The sequence below is a fragment of the Python bivittatus genome, unplaced genomic scaffold, assembly GCF_059951505.1.
Source record: "Python bivittatus isolate LINGU-HERP-01145 unplaced genomic scaffold, Pbiv_v1 ctg000350_np1212, whole genome shotgun sequence".
NCBI classification, from domain to species: Eukaryota; Metazoa; Chordata; class Lepidosauria; order Squamata; family Pythonidae; genus Python; species Python bivittatus.
In genome coordinates this window covers 20,795,357-20,817,689 of record NW_028277074.1, presented here as the reverse complement: position 1 = coordinate 20,817,689, position 22,333 = coordinate 20,795,357, and the positions used below count along the sequence as shown (strand labels likewise).

At 35.4% G+C, this 22,333-nt stretch overlaps 1 protein-coding gene across 3 annotated transcripts in view; it reads left to right on the top strand.

Annotated features, from left to right (window-relative positions):
- The window catches only part of ERG (ETS transcription factor ERG), a 150,302-nt gene that overhangs the window by 114,588 nt on the left and 13,381 nt on the right, over nt 1-22,333 (top strand). For 2 of the 3 annotated variants that reach the window (XM_025177674.2, XM_007422407.3), the window contains 4 exons: nt 3,939-4,156; nt 14,453-14,604; nt 19,648-19,851; nt 20,614-20,694. In XM_025177674.2, the coding sequence (XP_025033442.2) occupies nt 3,939-4,156; nt 14,453-14,604; nt 19,648-19,851; nt 20,614-20,694 (655 nt within the window). The remainder of the gene's footprint in view (nt 1-3,938; nt 4,157-14,452; nt 14,605-19,647; nt 19,852-20,613; nt 20,695-22,333) is intronic. The other variant, XM_088144689.1, reaches the window with a different exon arrangement.

Sequence of the window (22,333 nt, the reverse complement as noted above, 5' to 3'; positions counted from 1 at the left end):
TATGCTACTACTTACTAACACAGAAAAAAATAAAGGATATGTTCAAAGACATCATTTAGATATGGGCAACATACTAAACAATAGACCCACAAAATGACAGCATTGTGCAGCTAAAAGAAATGCCTGGTGGACATCTCTGCCACGCTAAGCTATGAAAAGCAGCTAGGATGTCCATACCCACCACCAAATTTGATTCAAAATAGTCAACTTTTAAGCAGGACACAGAAAAAGAACAGGAAACATAGTTAAACTATACTTGACTATGTCTTAACTTTGCTCTTTTGAAAAGCAAAAATTTGGTCTGCACACTCCCTGCCTAGCATAAAGGCATTTCATGTACCTTTTCAATCAGAATTCTGCCATAAAACCTCCTACGCACATTTAAACAAACTATCTTTCATTAGTTTGTGCATTCACCCTCACTATCTATCCCTTTCTATATGGAAGCAATACTGGCATTCTTGCAGTCAGCGATCAAATAATATCAATTATGGACAACCCTTTAATATGATACTTATCCAAGTTTATGCTGATGCAAAAGAAGATATTAAATTCATGCTCAAATTCAATATGAAATCAACAGAACACACAAGCAAGATGTGCTAGTTGTGGTTGGAGATTGGAATGCCAGATTTGGAAATAATAAGGATGAAAAATAGTTGGATTGAATGGCCCAGGAAACAGAAATCAAACAGGAGACTGACTAACCAGTTTCTGCCAATTCAGTGATTTTTTTTCATTGCTAACACAGCATTCAAACAACCAAATTCATGCCTAAAAACATGGTATAGAGTTTAGAAATAGCCTTGAAGAAGATAAGTGGTATCTGTTACAAAAACATCATTTTAGCCTGGAAAGACAGGAGGAAACTCAAGATTCACCTCCCTTCACTCTTTGGAATAAGATTGAGGGAAAGACAAATGCTGTCAGGCTTTCAAGATTATGTGATTATATTCTATAACAATAAAATAGAGTTCTAGTAGTTCTTGTGGTATCTCCTGACTTGGTCAGGCTCAAAGGGCTGTCCCATGGACACCACCAGATAGAGTACACAGAAATCAAGTTGATTATATTATTGGTAGAAGGAGGTGGAAGGGTTCAGTTATGATAGCAACGACATCACCAGGGGCTAACTGTTGAATGGATCATAAATTGCTCATGTGCAGGTTCCAGGTCAAGCTGAAATGGGACAACAAAACCAAGCAGTTTTCATGATATGGAGCATATACCCACCATTTTCAGAGAGAATATCAAGAATCGCTTTCAAGATTCACTTCATTGTTAGGAAACCAAAGGCACTGTGAAACCTTTGAAATCAAAGAAATTTTTGAGGATGAATTTGGAAAAACTGTGAAAGAGCAAGAAACAGAAAAAAGGAAACTGAAAATCAGAACAGATGGTAGAAATTGCCAAGAAGAGAAGAGAGGCCAAACTCAAGAGAGAGAATTATCTTGGGAAGGTACTTAACAAAGAATATCAGAGACCTATTGGAAGAGACAAGAAGCAATGACATCTGTAAACTTATAGAAGATAGAAACAAACATGAAAAACCAAAAGTATCTCCCAAAAGTTCTCCAAACTCAAAAGGAGATTCCAACCTTGAACTGATATGCTCAATGATGCCAATGAAAAGAGTAACTAGTTCAAAGAACACCAAATAAAGGTAGAAGGAGTATTCAGTACCATAAAGATGCCAATATCCAAGGTACTAGAAGTTAGATCAGTATTCCTGGCATTACCAAGGGATAAGACTATAAGAATTGATGGAACATCTGCAGAAATATGGCAAGCAGCAGAAGAATAAGTAAAGGCTACCTAAACTATGCCAGCAAATCTGGCAAATAACACAGTGGTCAGTCTACATACCTATGCTGAAGAAACATAGTGTACAAATATCATACAATATTTTTAATTTCATATGTTAACAAAATAATGCTTAGGATCATCCAATGTGGATTAGAGCCCTATGTGGAAAGGGAGATGTCAGATGTTCAATCTACTATTAGAAAAAGCTGAATCATTCATGCTGATGCCTTGATTATTGAGAAAAAAAGAATACCTCAAAGAAGTCAATATATACTTCAGATTATAGAAAGATCTTGGATTGTGTCAACCATGTGAAGCTAGGGAATGTATATAGGACAATGGGAACCCCAGAACACCTCATTGCCCTTATTCAAAATCTACATACGGGACAGGAATCCACATTGTAGATGGAACATAGAAAAACAGTCTGGCTCCAGGCTGGCAAAAGAATGCGACAAAGCTGTAGGTTCTTTCCATATTTAGTATTTATTCAACCTATGTACTGAATATACATTGAAGGAAGCTGGATTTGAAGAAGATGAGCATGGTTTTAAAACTGGAGGAAGAAACATCAGTAAACTGCTCTGTGTTGATTACACTGCTCTGACAGCTGAAAATACAAATGAATTGCAAGATCTAGTAATGAAAGTCAAGGAGCACAATGAAAAAATGGGACTAAGCTTAAATACAAAACAGACCAAACTAATGACAACAGGTATAGCAATGAGCTTTAAAATTGACTATTAAGATATTTCAATAGTGGATAGCTTCCCACTTTTGGAATTGACTATCAACAGCAAAGGAACCAGCTGTTAGATATGTACTGCAGACTAGCCCTTGGTAGGGTGGCAATGAAGGCTTTAGGAAGATATTCAGATGCTCTGTCTATAGATAACAGAAGCTTGCAATTGTTTTCCCTGTGACACTCTCTGGAAGCGAACATTGGAATTTGAAGAAGCAAGAGAGAAAGAGTATTGAAGCTTTTTGAATTTTGGTATTGGAGAACAGTCCTGACAATACCATGGCTAGCAAACCCCTCCCCCCACAATAGATCTTACAACAAATAAATCTAGAATTATCACTTGAGGAGCACAAATGACTACACTCCAATTGTCATATTTTGGACACATAATAGCAAAGGCCTAGCTCTCTTGGTAAGTCTAAAATGCTGGGAAAGGTGGCCAGCAGTAAAGTGGATGAACTCAATTACAGTAATAATGGGTGCACAACTGGAAAGCATGAAGGGCCAGACTGGGAACAGATCATCCTGGAGAAGGTTTATCTATATGGTCACTAAGAATGTACACCAATTTGATGGCACATAATTGATCAATCAATCTGTTAATTAGCCAACATTACATATTATAGTGTTCATGAACAGTAATATCCCTGAAACAGCGCTTGTAAACATTTCAACTCTTCCTCAATTCTTCTGTTATAACTTTAGGCAAAAAAAGAAAGATGTACTCTCTGTGATTCCTTTTATTACATTCTCACATTTAAGGGGAAATTAAGAAAAGCAACCTTCTGCACATACTGTACAAGAGCAGTACAGCACAGCAACCTTCTGAACATGAAAGAAACACACATCCAATGAAAAATGTAGTTATTGAAATTGCTGAAAGAGACAAAACTTGATTTTCTTATATATAGTACATATCATTTGTATAGGTCAGAGCCTTAATAAAGTATTCTGTCCAATTTGTGTGTTTTGTCTGCCATTTACTGGCACAATTCAAAGTACTGATGTTGACTTTTAAAACCTAAGTTTGGATTAAAGTAAAAAGCATCATAGGGACTGTTCCTCATATACAAGTCTGCCCATATCCTAGAATCTCATGGAGAATCCTATTTCTATTTCCAGATCTCACTGGCTGCCCCTAAACTGTACAGTTCTCTGCCCTGAGTGTCTGGACTAGTTTTTTTTGTTGTTGATGAAGACATTGAGGAAGATAACTGCTTTATGGAAATATAAATGTTATTTAATGCCTTATTTTAAAATCTGCACCTGCCTATTTACTAAATTTTCCTTCTTCCTTTGGATATATTCTTTATTTCTTTTAATTTTTATTAGCTGCCCTGGGGGCAGGGGGCAATTATTTAATAATAAATTAATTATTAATTTATTTCAGGAAGCATTATCAGTTGTAAGTGAAGATCAGTCTTTATTTGAGTGTGCCTACGGGACTCCCCATCTTGCTAAGTCGGAGATGACAGCTTCTTCTTCCAGTGAATATGGGCAAACATCAAAGATGAGTCCACGTGTGCCCCAACAGGACTGGTTAACCCAAGCTCCAGCCAGAGTCACCATAAAGATGGAATGCACCCCAAATCAAGTTAATGGCTCAAGGTAAAAAAAAGAAAAGAAAAGAAAGAAAGATGTGAAATGAAGCTTTCTTTGAATTTGTTTGTATATGCATTTCCTTAGGAATTTTCCTGAGTGTGAAATTAGGAGCAAGCCTTTGAATTACTTGCCCTCCTGCTTCTCTTTCCTAGAGGAACAATAAGGGAGATACAATGTTTATCTAAGTATGAAGTCATCTTGTATTTGGGGAAAAAAAAAATTCTCAGGAAGAATGCCAGAGAAAGGGGAAATATAATCTTTGTGGCCTCTGGAAAGGTGCACTTCTGCAGTTCAAGTGACTATAACAATTAAAATTTTGCAGTTTCATTGGTTTTTAGTGAATTGAGGGAGAAACAAAAAAGTTAGATTTTGCTGTAGAGAAGGCTCCCATTAGCAGAATACCTCAAAAATTAGGCAGCAAGGTGTTATATTTACTGTTCCACCTATTTCATATAAGGAGTACACACAGTTTAAATGATAAAATATCTTGCTTTTGTGGAGAAGCATGCATTTATAACTTTTGCTTAGTTGTCAGGGATTGCTACCTTTATATAGTGGGAAAGCTCAGTAGTTTCAGTGAACCTGAAAGAGATGCTGTCAGGAGCTTCCTAGCGAAGTTAGGTTCAGGGTCATTCTTGCCAGTAAGGTCCAAAGGGAAGGGGTGAAACTAAGGGCAATCCATAACAGAAATGAGGATGTTTGAGGCTCTGCAGCTGTAAGAGAGCCACCTACTTAAAGAGAAGGAAGTATGAAATCAAATCAAGAAACCTGACATGCCTGATACTTTAAGACAAGTTTAGATGTCACATGTTCAGATTCCCAGGTCAAAAGCTTTCCTTTAGTTACTGGGAAAGAATGTCAAACTTTCACAAGTAGATCTGGAGTTAAACAGATGTCCAGACTAAAGCTATAGGAAAATGTGATCACTGTTAATCTCAAGAGTGAAAGAAGAATTCCTTTTTTTTTTGTAATAATTTTATTAAAAATTATAAATACAAAGATAAATACAAAGATAAATACAAAGATAAATACAAACTGAGAGAAATATAAAAAGTGAAGAAAAGAAAAAGAAAAGTGCAAAGAGAGAGGAAAAAAAGAAAAGGAACAAAAAATAAGAAAAGGAGAAATATAAAAAAAATGACTCTCTCCAGACAAGTATAAACAACTTCAGTAACTTAACACCTTCTCTAGTATTTCAATAATAAAAAAGTATCTCTTCTTCCCATATCTCATCTCTTATCAATAAACAAATTGTAAAAACTCATCATTCAGCCCTATTCAGCAAAGTCCATTAAGAGCCAACAGAAATAATAACATAATATTTTAACCTTAATCAATTAAATCCATTTTGTGTTCCAGTTTATCATTTTCTCTGAGGAATAAAGCAAAAGAAATCTCTCCTCATTTATAAACAAATCTTCAAAGCCTCATCACTCAGTCCTGGTCAAGAAGAAATTCCATTAATAGTACCAGAAACCACAGCATATATATTTTAACTCTGGTTGAATAAATTCACTTTAGTGTTCTGTTTACTTTTTACTTGGTTTTTAATACTGTCAAATAGTATCCCACAAGTTAATTTCTTATCATTTTCTCTTTGTGTCCTCTCAGGAACACCTTCAGTAGTTTAACATGTCCCTTTTGTAAATCCAAGATAAGATGGCTATCCCAAGTCATTCTTCTGATTTATTTTTCATCCAGTTTCATTTATAAATCCATTGTGGCATCTTTTTCCATATCACTTATAATCTGTCATTTTTAAATCCATTTTCAAATCCACATCATCTTTTTCCATATCACTCTTGTCTGGTATTTTTTAAAAATCCATTTTCAAATCCTCATTCAAGTCAGCCTCAGTCTCTGTTTTACCCAGTAAAATCTGTTCCTCATCTGTAGCCTCTGTTAGATCCATTTTTATAGTAGCAGACAATCTTGAAAGTAATTTCTGAGTACATTGTTCTCATACAGTCTTAATTTCTTTTATAGTCAGATAGTATTGCTCCATTGTATTAATAGGTCTCTTCTCCTTTAATTGTAATCCTTAGTTCTCTTTGGTTCCCTCTAGTCAACGTTCATAGTCCCCTCTTATCATATGTTTATTTTCTAATCAGCAAAACTTTCCTGTAGGAGGATTTCCTACAGTTAATTTCAAATCTTCATATATACTTTTATAAAAATTTAAACAACCCACAGGAAATATTCTTTCAAGTCTGTCTGGCCCCTTTCCAAAATCAACATTCTAGTCCCTTTTTTGCTGTTTTCCAAAAAAAAAATTTTCTTTTTAATCCTTAAATTTACATGAAACTTTTTAAATCCAGGATAGAGGGAAGCTCTCCTGATATAATGAAACTTGCCCTTCAGAAGGTTCTTAACATCTAAAGATCAATAACAAGCAAGTTCCTAAGGTAGTAAGAGAGGAAGTGGGTGAACCCAGTGTCCATTTGAAGGTGCTGAGCCACAGCTTAGGCAAGATGATTTTCCTTCCGGCTCCCAGAGCTCTCAGACCCACTGAAGGTCACTATTTTGTGGTCTCTTCATGAGTGAGCCTCTTTATGGAGCAAAGCTTTGGGTGATCCTAGCCCTTTCCTTGATCCAAAGAGGGGTTCTGAGGAGCTGATCCATTCACCATCTCTTCTTTCTGCCGCGGCCATCAGTTCCACTCTCGCAGAGCCATCTTCAGTGTGTCATTGCTTCCCATAAGTCCCCAACAGTGTAGGAAGAATTCCTGAAGTATAAGAACACATAACGTGAACATGTATTGTGAGAAACATGATCAAAGGAAGAATTGAAATTGTAAAACGGAATGTACTAAACTGAATTTTTAAGAATAAGTGAATTTAGCTATATCAGAATGGACAACTTTAATTCAGATCATTATATGATATATACTGTACTGGGCATGAGAATATAAGAAGGAATGGAGTGCAAATGATAATAATAATAAGAGACATTGCTAATTATGTGCTTGGTCATAGTCAATAAACAACAGGATCATATCTATTAGAATTAGTGGATATCCCCAAAACATCTGTACACAGTACAGATGCAATAATGGGAATAATTGAGGAATTCTATGACAAACTATAGGAGGTAACAAATGCAACATCAAGAATGGACATAGTATTGCTAATGCAAGACTCAAATACAAAAGTTGGAGAAATGGAACTACTTGGAATTACAGAAAGATCTGGACTGGGGAAATACAGCAAAGTAGGAAATGGGCTAATAGAATTTTGCAAAGAAAATAATTTATTCATTGCCAGGATCTGCTTCAAGCAACATAAAATCAAATTCTACACACCATGGAATAAAAAAAGATTCAAATCAACCATATAATAACAAACACAAGATGAAGAAATAAGCAGAACATCAAAGAATGTTCTAATTCAAAGAACATCAAAAAGATGGAAGGAATATTCAGTACAGTAGAGATGTCAACATCCAAGGTACCAGAAAATGAAGTAGGTTAATAACAACAGGTACAGTGACCAACCTTAAATTAAAGATATTGAAGTGGTAGATAGCTTCTGCCTATTAGGGCCAGCTATTAACTGTAAAGAAACCAGTGGTCAAAAAATATACTGCATACTAGCACTTGGTAAGGTAGCAATGAAGACTTTGGAAAAGATATTCAGATGCCATGATGTACCTATACTTATAAAGATCAGAATCAATGGTTTTCCGTGTGATCCTCTATAGAAGTGAAAGCAGGATTCTGAAGAAGCAAGATATAAAAAATGTTGATGCTTTTGAACTTTGTTGTTGGAGAGTACCATGGATAGCCCCCCACCCCCACCCCCAGAAAACCAACAAAAGCAATTTCTGGTTGTAATTGTTTTTAATTTTATTGTAATGTTGTTTGCCACCCAGAGTCACTTGTTGAGATAGGTGTCATACAAATTTAGGAAAGGAAAGGAAAGGAAAGGAAAGGAAAGGAAAGGAAAGGAAAGGAAAGGAAAGGAAAGGAAAGGAAAGGAAAGGAAAGGAAAGGAAAGGAAAGGAAAGGAAAGGAAAGGAAAGGAAAGGAAAGGAAAGGAAAGGAAAGGAAAGGAAAGGAAAGGAAAGGAAAGGAAAGGAGACATGACCATTAGCAAGATGGAGAGACAACAGGTAGATTATTGAAATGCCAAAGGGCCAGGTTAGGGACAGATTATCCTAAAGGAGGTTTCTTTATGTGGTTACTACGTGGCTACAATGACTTGATCACACATGATCAATCAGTCAGTCAAGGTGTTCCTGTACAATTTGACCGGGGAAATGTATAGTCAGAATATAAGATCCAATATATAAAAAAAGTATAGGCAGAATATATTCTCTCTCTGGCTCTCTCTCTCTCTCTATATATATATATATACATATACATATACATACACACACACACACACACACACACACACACACACACATATATATATATATATATATATATATATATATGAGTGTGTGTGTGTGTGTGTATATATATATATATATGAGACAGTAAAACAGTAAAGGGGTGGTGAGGACTCCCAACATGTTAAGGAAGAAATGTTTTAAGTGGGTCTAAGAACAACACATAGAGGAAAGTAACATGAAAAGAAAGAGAAGTTTTTTAAATGATCAGAAAAATCAGAGGAAAATTTACAGCTAAGGTAGAAATACTCAAGTCACAAAAGAAATCTTATAGGGCAAATAAGGTTAAAGAATAATGGAAAGATCATATTGACATTTATAAATGGGATTATAGGATGACAGGAACATTTTCAGAGAGAATATATTCAGGATCCAACTTCATTATACAGAGAGGAAACAACAGGTAATAGAGCATCTGTCAAATAGGAAACCACTGGGACAGATGAAATACCTCTTGAACAGCATAAAGCTGCAGAAGGGGCAGAAAAATGAGTAAGCATACAGAATAAGCATACATTTTAATACAGAATAGCTCGGTATTAAAAAAATACAGGCTGTGCAGCCTAGATACTGGAAATGATCAGTGTACATACCTATATTAAAGAACAGAGATGCAAGTGAATGTGCAAATTTACCAAACCATTGCACTAATACCTCAAGCAAGGGAAGTTTTGTTTGAAATCTCACAAAAGAATAGAGCAGTAAATTGATAGAAAAATGCCAAATGAACAGGAAGTTTTGAGAAAAGGCCGAGGGACCTTACACACAAACACACACACACACACACACACACACACACACATACACATACATATATATATATATATATATATATATATGTATGTATGTGTATATATATATATATATATATATATATATATACTGTATGTATGTATGTATGTATGTGTGTGTATATCTATATCTATATATAGATATACACATACATACATACAGTGGTACCTCGGGATATGAACACCTCTACTAACGGACGTTTCGGGTTACGACCAGCTTCGGCAGGAAAAATTTACCTCGGGTTATGAACTCGCCTCTAGTTACAAACCGGATCCGCGGCCGTTTTCCCTGCTGCCACGCGGTCGCGGCTTCCTGTGGGCGAGGTCGCGGTAGCAAGGAGACGTTTGGTGAGGCTTGTGGTGTGTTTTGCGGTGTTTTGCGAAGGTTTTTGCTGTGCGTGTTAGCATGGCTCCAAAGAAAATGCAGAGCAGGCTTGGCGGGAGTAAGGCTCTGAAAAGAAAATTGCCTCGGGTTGCGACCAAATTCGGGCGAAGGGCGGAACGGATTAACCGGATTTACATTGAACCCTATGGGAAACTTTACCTCGACTTGAGACCAACTCGAGTTGCAACCAGAGTCACGGAACGGATTAAGTTCGTATCCCGAGGTACCACTGTATATATATATATATATATATATATATATATATATTGCATAGATCAGTGTTTCTCATCCTTGGGAACTTTTAAGATGTGTGGACTTCAACTCTCAGAATTCCGCAGCCAGCCACAGATATGCCAGAATGCCTGATTCTGAGGTCCTTTTACAATGAAAAGAAAAGCTGCTGCATGAACTGAGGCTAAGAAACAGAGTGGTTCAAAGTTGGAAAGGGAGTGAGACAGGGATGCTTGTTATCCCAATATAGGTTCAACTTACACAGGCAGCTTGATTTATATAATAAGGACCATTTCAAAGAGGGAAAGTAAACAATAGAAATGGAAAAATATTAATTTATGTCATGTATTATGACAAAGGTAAAGTCAACAACATGTTTAATGGATATATAATTCATAGCGAAGAAATTAAGAGGATAGATTTTTGTCCTTGCTTTAGTTTTCTTGAGATACAAGCATATATAAAAATAAAAAAGTGTTCTGGAGAAGTAAAACGATTAATCCTAGGGATGAAGTCAGTGACATTTTATTCAATGGTTTACTCTCTTTTATTTTTTTATTTTTCCTTTTTCTAATATGTTAAAAAAAATATATGTTACGGCATTGGTAGACTTGTTCCATATTGCTTTCAAGAAAACTACATGGACCTGTCAAACAGTCCCGTCTCCTTTGATTTTAAGCAGATTTTTCTTTTTAAACTGGCTATTACATATCCTAGTTCTACATCCTTAATGGGTTTCCCCGGTGGGGCTCTGCAGAGAATCTGGTTCAAACATGATTTGCAATGTATATGGGCACATGAATAGTATCTTGTAGGAACACCTTAAAACTTGAAACCAGGAAAAGATGGGACTGCTTTAAGATGTTCTAACATGTGCTATGTGTGTTCCACATAGCCCTTTCTGTATGGTTCTGTGCTCTATACCCACAATTCTCAAACATTTTAGTCTCAGGACCCCTTTACATTCTTTAAAATGATTGAGGACCCCAAAGAGCTTTGGTCTATGTGAATATCTCAGGAGGACAGCATGATATTGTTATATTCTTAATTTAAAATAGTCAGAGTGACTGTTTCAAATATGGAATATTTCAAGTTTAGAAAATTTTGCATACCCCTGGCACTAATGAACATATTGTTACTCCTGCTGCAGCAGAATAGCATGTATTTTTAACAGGATGCCACTACAGTATTATCAGTACTAAAAGACTGTTTTGCTCTTTCCTTTACACTTAAAATTGCACTAACTGAATATGCCAGGCATAGATAATATGGACCCTTGAGCCCACAGAGCTTCCTGATAGCTTCTAAATTTATTTACCTATTATTATTTATGATTTACCTATATTCACTTTATTTTTAATTTGATACTTGTGAATGGACTGTTAATGCTTCAAAGTAAAGTCCTGCTGCCAACCAACTTTATTTTGGAAAATGTACTTGGTTCCAAAAGAGACATTCTAAAGGAAGCACAGAACATGAGCAAGTGGAAGTTGGGGTTTGGCTTTGAAGCACTTCCAGCATCTACACACACAACACATTCACAAACAACTGATCCAACTCTCACTTTCTTATGAGAGAGGAAACTTGGCCATGGCAGTGGATGGAAAGCTAGGAGCAAGTATGAAGAAAAAAATTGTGGCTCAGACAGTGTAGTAATAGGAGAAAGTGGAGTTTTAACGGCTAGGTTTGGAGTAATGTAACAGCAAGGTGGCAGGAAGTAATGGGGAGACTGGGAATAAATTTGATAAAGCTATGAAGAGCAATCAGAGAGGTTAGAAAGCCTCTGATGCTACCTGATGGGTGAAAGGTGATAGATAGATAGATAGATAGATAGATAGATAGATAGATAGATAGATAGATAGATAGATAGATAGATAGATAGACAGACAGACAGACAGACAGACAGACAGACAGACAGACAGACAGATGTCTTGGGAAGGAAGGAAGGAAGGAAGGAAGGAAGGAAGGAAGGAAGGAAGGAAGGAAGGAAGGAAGGAAGGAAGGAAGGAAGGAAGGAAGGAAGGAAGGGGAAATGTGAATGTAAGTTCAAATTGTGTTTTGTGGTCCCTGCTCTGCTTTTTATTGGGGTTCTTGGTAAATGATTAGCATTAGCGTGACTATTGTATCTTTTTATTAAATAGAATCAAAGAAGGTGGGTAAAAAAAAGAGTTTTTGCTGTTAGTGGGAATTGTGGTTGGCTAAGCAGAAGCCTTTTTCTTCAAGTGAAGTGAAATAAGGCAGCTACCCTGTTCTGCTGTTTAGAAGCAGGGTCCTGGGTTGCTTTTTGAAGCTGTTTTAAAATAGTGTTGTGCATAAATCTTTGTCAGAATGAAGCACTTTCCAGAAACTGTACAGCCCTAATTTAGGCTACTTCAGTGGCTCATAAATACTGTTGTGCACTGAATTTGAAATAATGAACTTAATCTTACAACAGAATAATAGTTGACTATGTGACTCATTTTCTTCCAAACCATAAGATAAGGGCAGCCAAGTGCTACATGTACTGCTGACTGAGAGCAGTAATATTATGCAAAAGTTCCCTCCCAAAAGATAGTAGAATTAATGTTCATAATTTGTCCCAAATAAAGGGTGTTGTTGTTGCTTTGTGGAAAACTAATTCACATTTCTGCAAATACTTTAGCATTTCTGTTTGTTTCTTCTCAGAAATTTATTTTAATGAAATGTTTTACATCTTAAATTTTGAATTTCTCTCTCTCTCTCTTTCTGTCTCTCCATTAATCACTTAGGTAAGAATGAAAAGGAAAAGCTACTTGCATTTGCTTGTAGTCAAAGAAAATTGGGATTATATAAAATATTTGAAATGCTGTCTACACATGCATTTGATTCCTTTGTACATATATCTATAAGTGTCATTTTGAAATAAATAAGGTGGCTGATTTAGACTGAAGTTCCACAGCTTCTCTACCACAGGCCTAGGACAACTACATCTTCTGAAGTGATCATGGTTGAGAGCCATAATCTGACAATATAGACAGCCATTATTAGGTCTAGGAAAGAATAAAATATTCCAGAAGGCAGTACCAAACAACTTAATATTGTTTTCAAGAAAACTGCATGGGTAGTTGAGCTCAACTTGAAGGAGATTCTGTCTTACCAAAATTTGTGACTGCCATAATTAACAGAGGAAATGACAAGCTTTTTTTTATTTAAAACAATTAATGTAGAAAAATAAAAATTGACAGATTTGCCCATCCAGGAAAATTTGTCTACCTAGGCAAATTTCTTTATAAATGGAAGTGAATTGAAAAGTCTGTTTTTTAATTAGATGTAGAAGAAAACTAAATTCTTGTGCATTGCAGTATGATTACAGTACTCAAGCAATCTAATATCATACTACATGATGGAAAACATCTCAGAGTTTAGGACTGGACTTTGAATGAATCATAGCCAGACTGCACTTTTTGAATTAGTCTTGTGTTTCTACTATCTTCTACCATGAGCTATTCAGATTGCTCCTAAATACAGGTAATCCTCATTAAAGACTGCAATTGGGACCAGCAATTTCATTGCTAAGTGGTGTGGTCATTAAGGGAAACATTGCATAACTGCACCCAACTTACGATGTCAGTTCCACTGTGGTCGTTAAGCAAATTGCCCGTGGCTGTTAAGTGCGACATCATGTGACCACGATTTGCAACTTACTGCTGGCTTATCCATTGAGTTTGCTTGTTGGATGCCAGCTATGAAGGTCACAAATGGCGATCACATGACCATGGTATGCTGTGCCAGTTGCCAAGTATCCAAATTGCAATCATGTGACTGTGGGGATGCTATAACAGCTGCAAGTTCGAGGACCAGTCATAAATCTACTTTTTCAGTAGTGCTGAACATTCTAACTGTCGCTGAACAATTTAGTCATATATTGTATAATCTGCATTGATCTTCTTAGAACATTCTATCTAGGGGGCCTGATTATTCCATCACTGAAATTTCTTTCCAAGAAAAATATACTGTGTTAAATAACTGCAAGGTAACAAATATTCTGGGAAGAACTATTGTGAATCAATTAATCTGATATCAAGTATTGGGCAAATTAGCTCTTAATTATCATGTAGTATAGATTTATCTATTGTTATTATGGATGCTTTAATCATATTGCTTTATGTTGAATTATAATATTTTGTATGTTACTGATTTGTGGAATAATATGGAAACAAAGTATGCATATTTAAAGGTTTAAAAAAGCAAAACTCTTCATTAGCCAGGCCTAAACCACCACTATAGATCTATATTCATTTCTAGTCATGTGATCTGTTTTAGAGTTGAATCTCCTAAAATTTCAGCATTGAATGAACTGTCTGTTCCAACTGGATATCTGACATCCATTGTAAACTTTAAAAGTTATCAGAAACAAAACTGTGAGACAGGTACTGAGATTGCAAATGAGCAGCTTATAAAACTTTTCTTAGAGTGCTTCCTTCACTTCTCAACTTTTAAAAATTTGTTCAATATTATCCAGGAAATTTTTAATTGTTTCCTTAGGACTTCCCCTGACAACTGCAGTGTGACAAAAAGTGGAAAGATGACTAACAACACTGAAAATGTTGGCATGAACTATGGAAACTATATGGAAGAAAAGCACATCCCTCCACCGAATATGACCACCAATGAACGAAGAGTTATTGTTCCTGCAGGTGAGCAAATGATTTTAAATGACTGTTTAAATATGGTGTACCTTATAACTAGACACCATCGATTCATGTTAGGAATGTCCAAGTTCAATATTGACTTGAGAACACAACTAGAGCACGCACTTAACTCTTCTCTTTTTATATATATACATTTTATTAAAAGTTTTAAAAAGAAGATAAAAACTAACAAAAACAAATATAAAGAAAGCAGAGAAATAAAAAGAAAGAAGAGACAAAAGTGCAAAAAGAAAAGATAAAAAGAAATTTAAAGAAGGTTCCAATTTTCTTTGCAGCAAATACAAGTATGATTACAAAATTATCTCTTGCTCTATGTTACAAAAAGAAAAGTTGTCTTTTTTCTATTATCTAATTTTTTTTTCTAATCATCAAAACCACAAATCATGAGTTCATTTTTTTTCTTCTGTTTCATGCAAAAAGTCTATAAGGGGTTTCCAGTCATCCATAAATGTAGATATCATTTGCTCTCTATTTAAATAAGTTTGGCCATCTCTGCAAGTTCCATCATCTTCACCAATTATTCTTCCACTTTTGGCTAATGCCGAATCTTTCCACTTTTGAGCATATAATAATCTCGCTGCAGTACACTGAACTCTTCTCCAATGAAATTAACAACATAGTGTCTAATGTTGGTAAAATTATGATGTTTTCATGATCTCCCAAATCAGTTTATGCATAGATGAGGAGGAGGAGGAGGAGGAGGAGGAGGAGGAGGAGGAGGAGGAGGAGGAGGAGGAGGAGAACAAGAACTAGAACAAGAACAAGAACAAGAACAAGAAGACGTCTGAATGCACAGACTAGGGCATAGACAAACAGGGTTAAAATAAGGAGGGGCAAACTGTTTATTTTTTTCTGAGGTCAAAGGTTGAAGGAGGCAAAGCACTGGCATAATGACATCATTGGAAATGAGGCAGGAATTTTTGTGTTGTTTTATCCTCATTTTTATAGTTAGAGGAAACTGGAGATCATAGGCAGGTTATGGTTTGCCTGTTTTTGTCTGAGAATGTTATGTGGGATTTTATTAGAACAGTTAAATCCAAAGATATATTATTACAAAAGGAATAAAAAACAGAAGGACTGCCAAATGAAGGAAAAGGATTATTATTTATGCATTTCATTTTATGGACTTATATGCCTACCTTACTCAGCAGTGGCATACATCATCAATAACAATAATGAATTAATAAAAACATAATAAATCAAAGTATTAAAAAGTACCTAATTAAAAAAATGATAAACATGTAACTGCCAATTTAAACCTCATTCAGTTAGTCATACTATCATTTCAAGGAGCTTTTTAAAGTACCAGCAGCTACCGTTTCCTGATCTACGGTGTTCAGAAATGTTCAAGAAAAATATTTATTTCAGTTGCTGTCAAAACGTTCAGAGAACATCATGCTGGTTGTCATGGCACATGGTCTAAATATATGCATGCTAACTAATCAGGATCTGAGAAAAAAAATCATTACATAACCTTTTTTACATTTATGTAATGAAATACTATTTAACTAGTTTGTTTAATTCAGTGATTTTGCTGTGGTCTTTGAACTACAAATATGCATGGTATATTTCAGATAGTCCACGCTGCAACACAGAAAATACTATAGGAAACTGCTAAAGACCTCTTCTAGAGCAAATAGTTGTAAATGCTAAATTAAACTTTCTAATACCATACTGGTATTAGAGGCATAGTAAAGGCCTTATGCAGGATTGCATCTTTGAGGAAAGATTCAATTGCTCAGGGCCGATGGTCGAAATAAGAGATGAAATGACAATAATCTAGGAATCCTTTCGGCTATTGCAAGATATAACAATGGGTAATCTGATTTTTATATTGGCTTTCAGCATCCAAATCACTTTTGTTTTAATTGTCACTGTTAGTAGTCTGCCAGTATTATTCTGTCTACCAATATTATGCTGGCTCAGATGGCATTATTAATTCTTCAGCTGTATTTCCTTGAGCCCAAAAATAATACATAAATGATCTTACCACTAAGGTTACACTGTAGTAGTCATAAAGGTTTTATCTTCACCTTTATGTCATGGTATATTTCCCATATACTGTTAAGTATATTACTTAATATTCACACAATTATGTAATAGCAAGAATTTCAAGAACACTAGCTGTAGCTAAAACTGCAAGCTGCAAATCTGTCAGTTATCTGTCAAGGTCTATGCAACTGTTGCATAATGTTCTACAATATTCAGGTAACACTTGGATTTCCTGAATGCAAGGAATGTAAAATATGCAATATTCTGAATCATTGGTTTTTGGAACAATTTGACAATTCATTGGTAGTCTTTGAAATATTATAGTTGTCTATCATCCATATCTCTCTCTCTTTCTGTATATATGTATGTGTGTGGTGTGTATTTATATATATACATACACAGAAAAAATAGTTATATATATATATATATATATATATATATATATATATCACTATTTTTTCTGTATATATATATATATATATATATATATATATATAAGAAGATGCAGATATTCTCTGTGTATAAAAAATGGCTGTTGATTGAGTTGTCCAAGAAATATTTGGATAAAACTCTATTGTCACTGTCAGATGTTTAATGTATACATAGCTGTTATAGATATAAGGTATAGATTTAGCAAAACAAAAGCAAAAATAAAAAAAATAAAAACCTTAGTAGTGAAATATTAATCTAGGTAATTTAATAGGGCCTGATCTTTGTAATAGAATACCTCAGCCCAAATTTTAATTAAAAAAAAATACAGTGCAACACTGTATGTATCTACTCAAAGCAAAGTCTACTAATTCAATTCATAATTAATGCCAGGTAAGGATATGTAGATGACAACTTCTAGATACATTTACTGATGATTTACTTAGGAATACAGGTAGTCCTTGCTTAACGGCAGTAACTGGGACCAGAATTTCTGTCACTAAGAGATGTAGTTGTAAACCATGATGTCATGTGACCACATTGCTTAGTGACAGCAATCCTGGCAATCCCTGTTGCCACTATTAATCAAGGATCACGGGTCATTAAGTGAGGACCTCACATGATTATGACTTGCGACTTCCTGCCAGCTTCCAACAAGCAAAGTCAATGGGGAAGCCAGCAGGAAGTCACAAGTCCTGGGCAACTCAAAAGCAGGCTGGTCGGCAGGTGAGTGCTAAGGAGTGCCCCCAGATGGTGGTGGGTGCTGCAGCACCGCGTGAGGGTGGCCGAATGGGAGAGAGGGTGCTGCAATGCCATGGGCTTCTCGGGAGAAAAAGCAGCAGGAGCGAATTACTGGAGTGACTTGCAGCCTTCCCTGCTGGCTTTCCCATTGAAATTTCCCCATTGTGGGAAGCTACCAGGGAAGATCGCAAATGGTGATCACATGACCATGGGATGCTGCAACTGTCACAAGTGTGAGCCAGTTGCTGAGCGCCCGGATCATGATCACGTGATCACAGAGGTGCTGAGACAGCTGGAACTTCAAGGACCCATTGTAAGTACCAGTTGTTAAGTGCCATCACAACTTTGAATGGTTGCTGAATGAGTGGTTGTTAACTGAGGAATACCTGTAATTTCTTTTAGATATTGTGGATTGCTTATGATTGCTTAGACTCTCCTGCTGTTAGCACAATTTGGTATTCTCCATTTTTTAAATCTGAAGTTGAGCCTCAGACTCAATGTTTAATAAAGTTTCCAAAAGATCCTAACTGAAGATCAAAGCCTTTGATTGATATTATCAAAATTAAGTCCCCGGAGGCCGCTGGAGCTGTAATATCTTGGCTCTGTGGTATGGGCATGACAACTAGAGACAGCATTTCTAGATAAGCTTAGTTAATATATTTACTAAATGAAACCCAGTAGAAAGTGATTGTTTTCACTTTTCTCCTGAAATTTAACAATGAGGGGACCATCCTAAACCCTGAAGGCAAAGAACTCTGTAAATCCAGAGCAGCTGTCCCGAAGACTAGCTTTCTAGTCTCTGTATCCCTCACTTCCAAGGGAAAGGGAATTTGCCACACAGAGATTGAATATACAGACTCTACTTGGAGAAGACAGTCCCTAACATAACAAGGACCTGATAAAGGGCTTTATAGCTGACCACAAGCAGTTTGATGTACCCAGATATCCATTGTGAACCATTGAGGTGGTACTCTGCTGAACTGTCTTTCATCCATCAGCTGCAGTCTGCATAAATAGCAGCTCTGTGTAGAGGCACAACCACAAGAAGAATTTATTTCGGAGACAATACAGCACTCTGGAATTTAGTGGTGATTTTGTTTTTGCAGACAGCCAGACAAATCATTGAAATATGAAATAAGAATGTGGAAGAGGATACAACTTATTTATTTTACTTCTTTGGGGTGGGTGGAGGATATTATTATTATTATTATTATTATTATTATTATTATTATTATTATTATTTGCTGCAGAACAAGCAGTTACTCAGGGTCTAGCAATGACTTTTCACTTGTTTTTCTCAGTGCTGCAGGATTGGTGTTAGTGAAAAAGTTTTCAGATTAGCTTCAAGTTGCTTTGAGGGGTTAGGAAACAAAAATGGTGGTGGTACAAAAGTCCCCATATACAACAGAGAATAAAGTATTATGTATCAGGTAGTTGGTGGAGACAGTTTAACTATACTTGGACTAAGTACCTTAGCTGGGATTCCAGTTATTTAACATCAGAGGCTTTTCCTTTAGAATAGATTTCCATGCTCTATCTGAGCCATATCTTACACCACCAAAATAAATGCTGCGCTAAAGTCTTTCTCAATTTTTCCTCCTTTTTTGCAAATCTATTTTAAGGTCCTCTAAGCTCTCTCTGTCTCTCTTTCTTTCTGAAATTCAAGAATAAATCTGTTCCTGAAATCTTCTAGTACACATAGCCTTTTTCTTGTTTCTGTTAATAAAAAGAAACAAGTTTTCACAATTATTTCACTAAAATCAATCAGTATCAGTAGAACATATTTGCCCTGGGAAAAGAGCTTAGCCAGGTTAATAATATTTTTTCATAACATTAACAAAGTGACATTTTCTGCTTTCAAAATAGATCCCACATTATGGAGCACAGACCATGTACGCCAGTGGCTAGAATGGGCTGTCAAGGAATATGGCCTCCCAGATGTGGACATCATGCTATTTCAAGATATTGATGGAAAGGAGTTGTGTAAGATGACCAAAGATGACTTCCAGAGGCTCACACCAAGCTACAATGCAGACATTCTTCTTTCACACCTTCACTACCTCAGAGAAAGTAAGAAATTTTCTTTAAACGGGTTTTGTCCAAAGTTAGCTTCCACTTTAAATTTATTTCAAATTCTTCTTTAAAGATGTATGCTTATAACATGCTAGATAAACTTCCAGTTAGGAAATTATTGATTATTTTTAAGGCAATGAAGAGTAAAAGCAGTATACATTTCATATACATTAGAATGGGTAATAATGTTTTTTCTGGTCACATAATTTTGCTTCATATCTGTTTCTGAATGTTAATTCTAAATGAAATCATAGACATACTGATTTTAAGTATATTCAGGCATGTGTTCTATGCTACAAAAGGAGCACTTAAGAAGATCCCGTTAAAATTGATGTTTTCAGTTGAAGAAAAAATAAAGCCCCTCAAATATAAATAATATAAACTAATATACAGCATTTAAAAGTAGGAAAAGAAAGAAGTGAATTGGTTACTTAAGGCATATAGAAAAATGCTTCAGTTATAAATTTTAAAAATGTAAGTGACCATTACTTTAATATCAGGCAGTGCAACACCAATATGATGTATTTTTCACAGATTTATTAATGAATATCTTCATTAAGATATTACCTAATAATATTCTGATTTAAAATAATAATTCCCTGCTTCCAATAGAAAAATCATAAACCCATTCCCACAAAGATATGAATGAACTCATGTTAGACTCACCATAAACAATCCTATTGCACTAAAAGAAAATGGTTAGTAAGATAATTCTGACTATCTTTTTTTAAATTCTTGGTGTTGCTTTTTGTTTTGTAGCTCCTCTTCCACATTTGACTTCAGATGATGTTGATAAGGCTTTACAAAACTCTCCACGGTTAATGCATGCTAGAAATACAGGTAATGCTGTCACTGCTCCCCTTTTTATAGGCCATTTTTAAAGTTCAGGATTTCTGTTTAACAGATACATGCTGACTGTAAATTAAAAAACAAACAAACAGAGTGCTTAAGAATGTCATATATGTTTTAATACTGATGGGAATTTCAAACACCCAGATGCTCTTCATAAACATGTAAAACAGTTAGCACTCTTGAGGCAATATTGTTCAATGGGAAGAGAAGGGTTAGCCACCTCTGTCTTTCCCATATATGTATGAACACAAATATGAGACTCACATGGAATATACCCATTATTAGTTCTCATGGTAGTTTTTCCTACCATGTAAATAAAGCAAAAGAAAACAGCAGGACAGCTTTTGCTGGGTTGTCTTATGCTAGTGAGGGAACTAAATTTTTGACTGGTCTTTCATGGGAAAAAAAAGTTATTGTACATGTGCAAATGGAACAAAGAAACATTCTAGCCTAGCTTGCTCCCTAACATTATAATGTTCGACGTACAGTGAGGGTCAGTTACTTATTAAGCAATTCATGTAACTGAAAAACAAATTGGCTTTGGAATAGTGAAGTTTAGGGGCTGAAACATATCAAACTTCTAATCTTTTTGCAAGCTTAATCTTTTGTACTTTTTAAACAAAGGGATCTACTTTGACTATCTTTAAATGGTGCAATCTAATGATATGCAGTAAATACTGTAGTATCTTGAGCCCTTATCATACCAGAGAGAGGAGTTTTTGGACTTGTCCCTTCACTAGGAAATTTCACCTGGGATCCACTATTCTGTATGCCAAGCAAATATCCTTTTATTCTCCTGGGTTCCTAGATATTTTCAAAGCTTTTATACCACTATAACTGATTTAGCTTCTCTCATATTTTATTTATTAGTTTACAGTACATTGGACTGCTACTGTGAATTATTAGATTACTTCCCAGACAGACTCAGCTATTCTGTTCTTGTAAGTGGATTGCCCGTCATATCAGATCATTAATTTAAAAAGAGAGAAAGCGAGTAGGAGAAGGGGAAGGGGGAAAATTGTATGGGTTCTTAATATTTACAAATTATTTTGGTTCAACTGCCTGCAACCAGAAACAAGATCTTTTTTGAAATGTGCACCCAGAAGACATTACAAATACACTATCTCTAATTTGATCAAATAAAAGTTCAGGGTACCCCTTTTTTGTTATCATGCCTGAGGGTTTTAATGACTTCTAGTGACCAGAAATAACAGCTTGTATAATCATTCTTGGCTCTGGGCACTTTTTAAGAATGTAGGTTAGATTTTTCACTTGATAATTTTTCTATATTTTCTATGTAATTATTATTAGTAGTAGTAGTAATGTTAATATCTCTTTTGACTTCCTCAGTAGAAATCAAGACAGTATACAGAGTCACTCATCAAGGACTTAGAAATGTGATTAATAAAGTGTTAAACAACTTGACCATCACAATTCATGCTTTGCTCTGTGCAATTGTCCTTTTAGAAAGAGATGTGATGTGTCATTCTTATAACAGTTCATGCATTTCATAACTCAGCTAAAAATAATTTGAGAAACTGACTAGAATCTAAGCTACCTATGGGATCATGATTTAGTAGTTTATTAATTTTACTCAATTATTTAATTTCTACCCTATTTGTCCTTG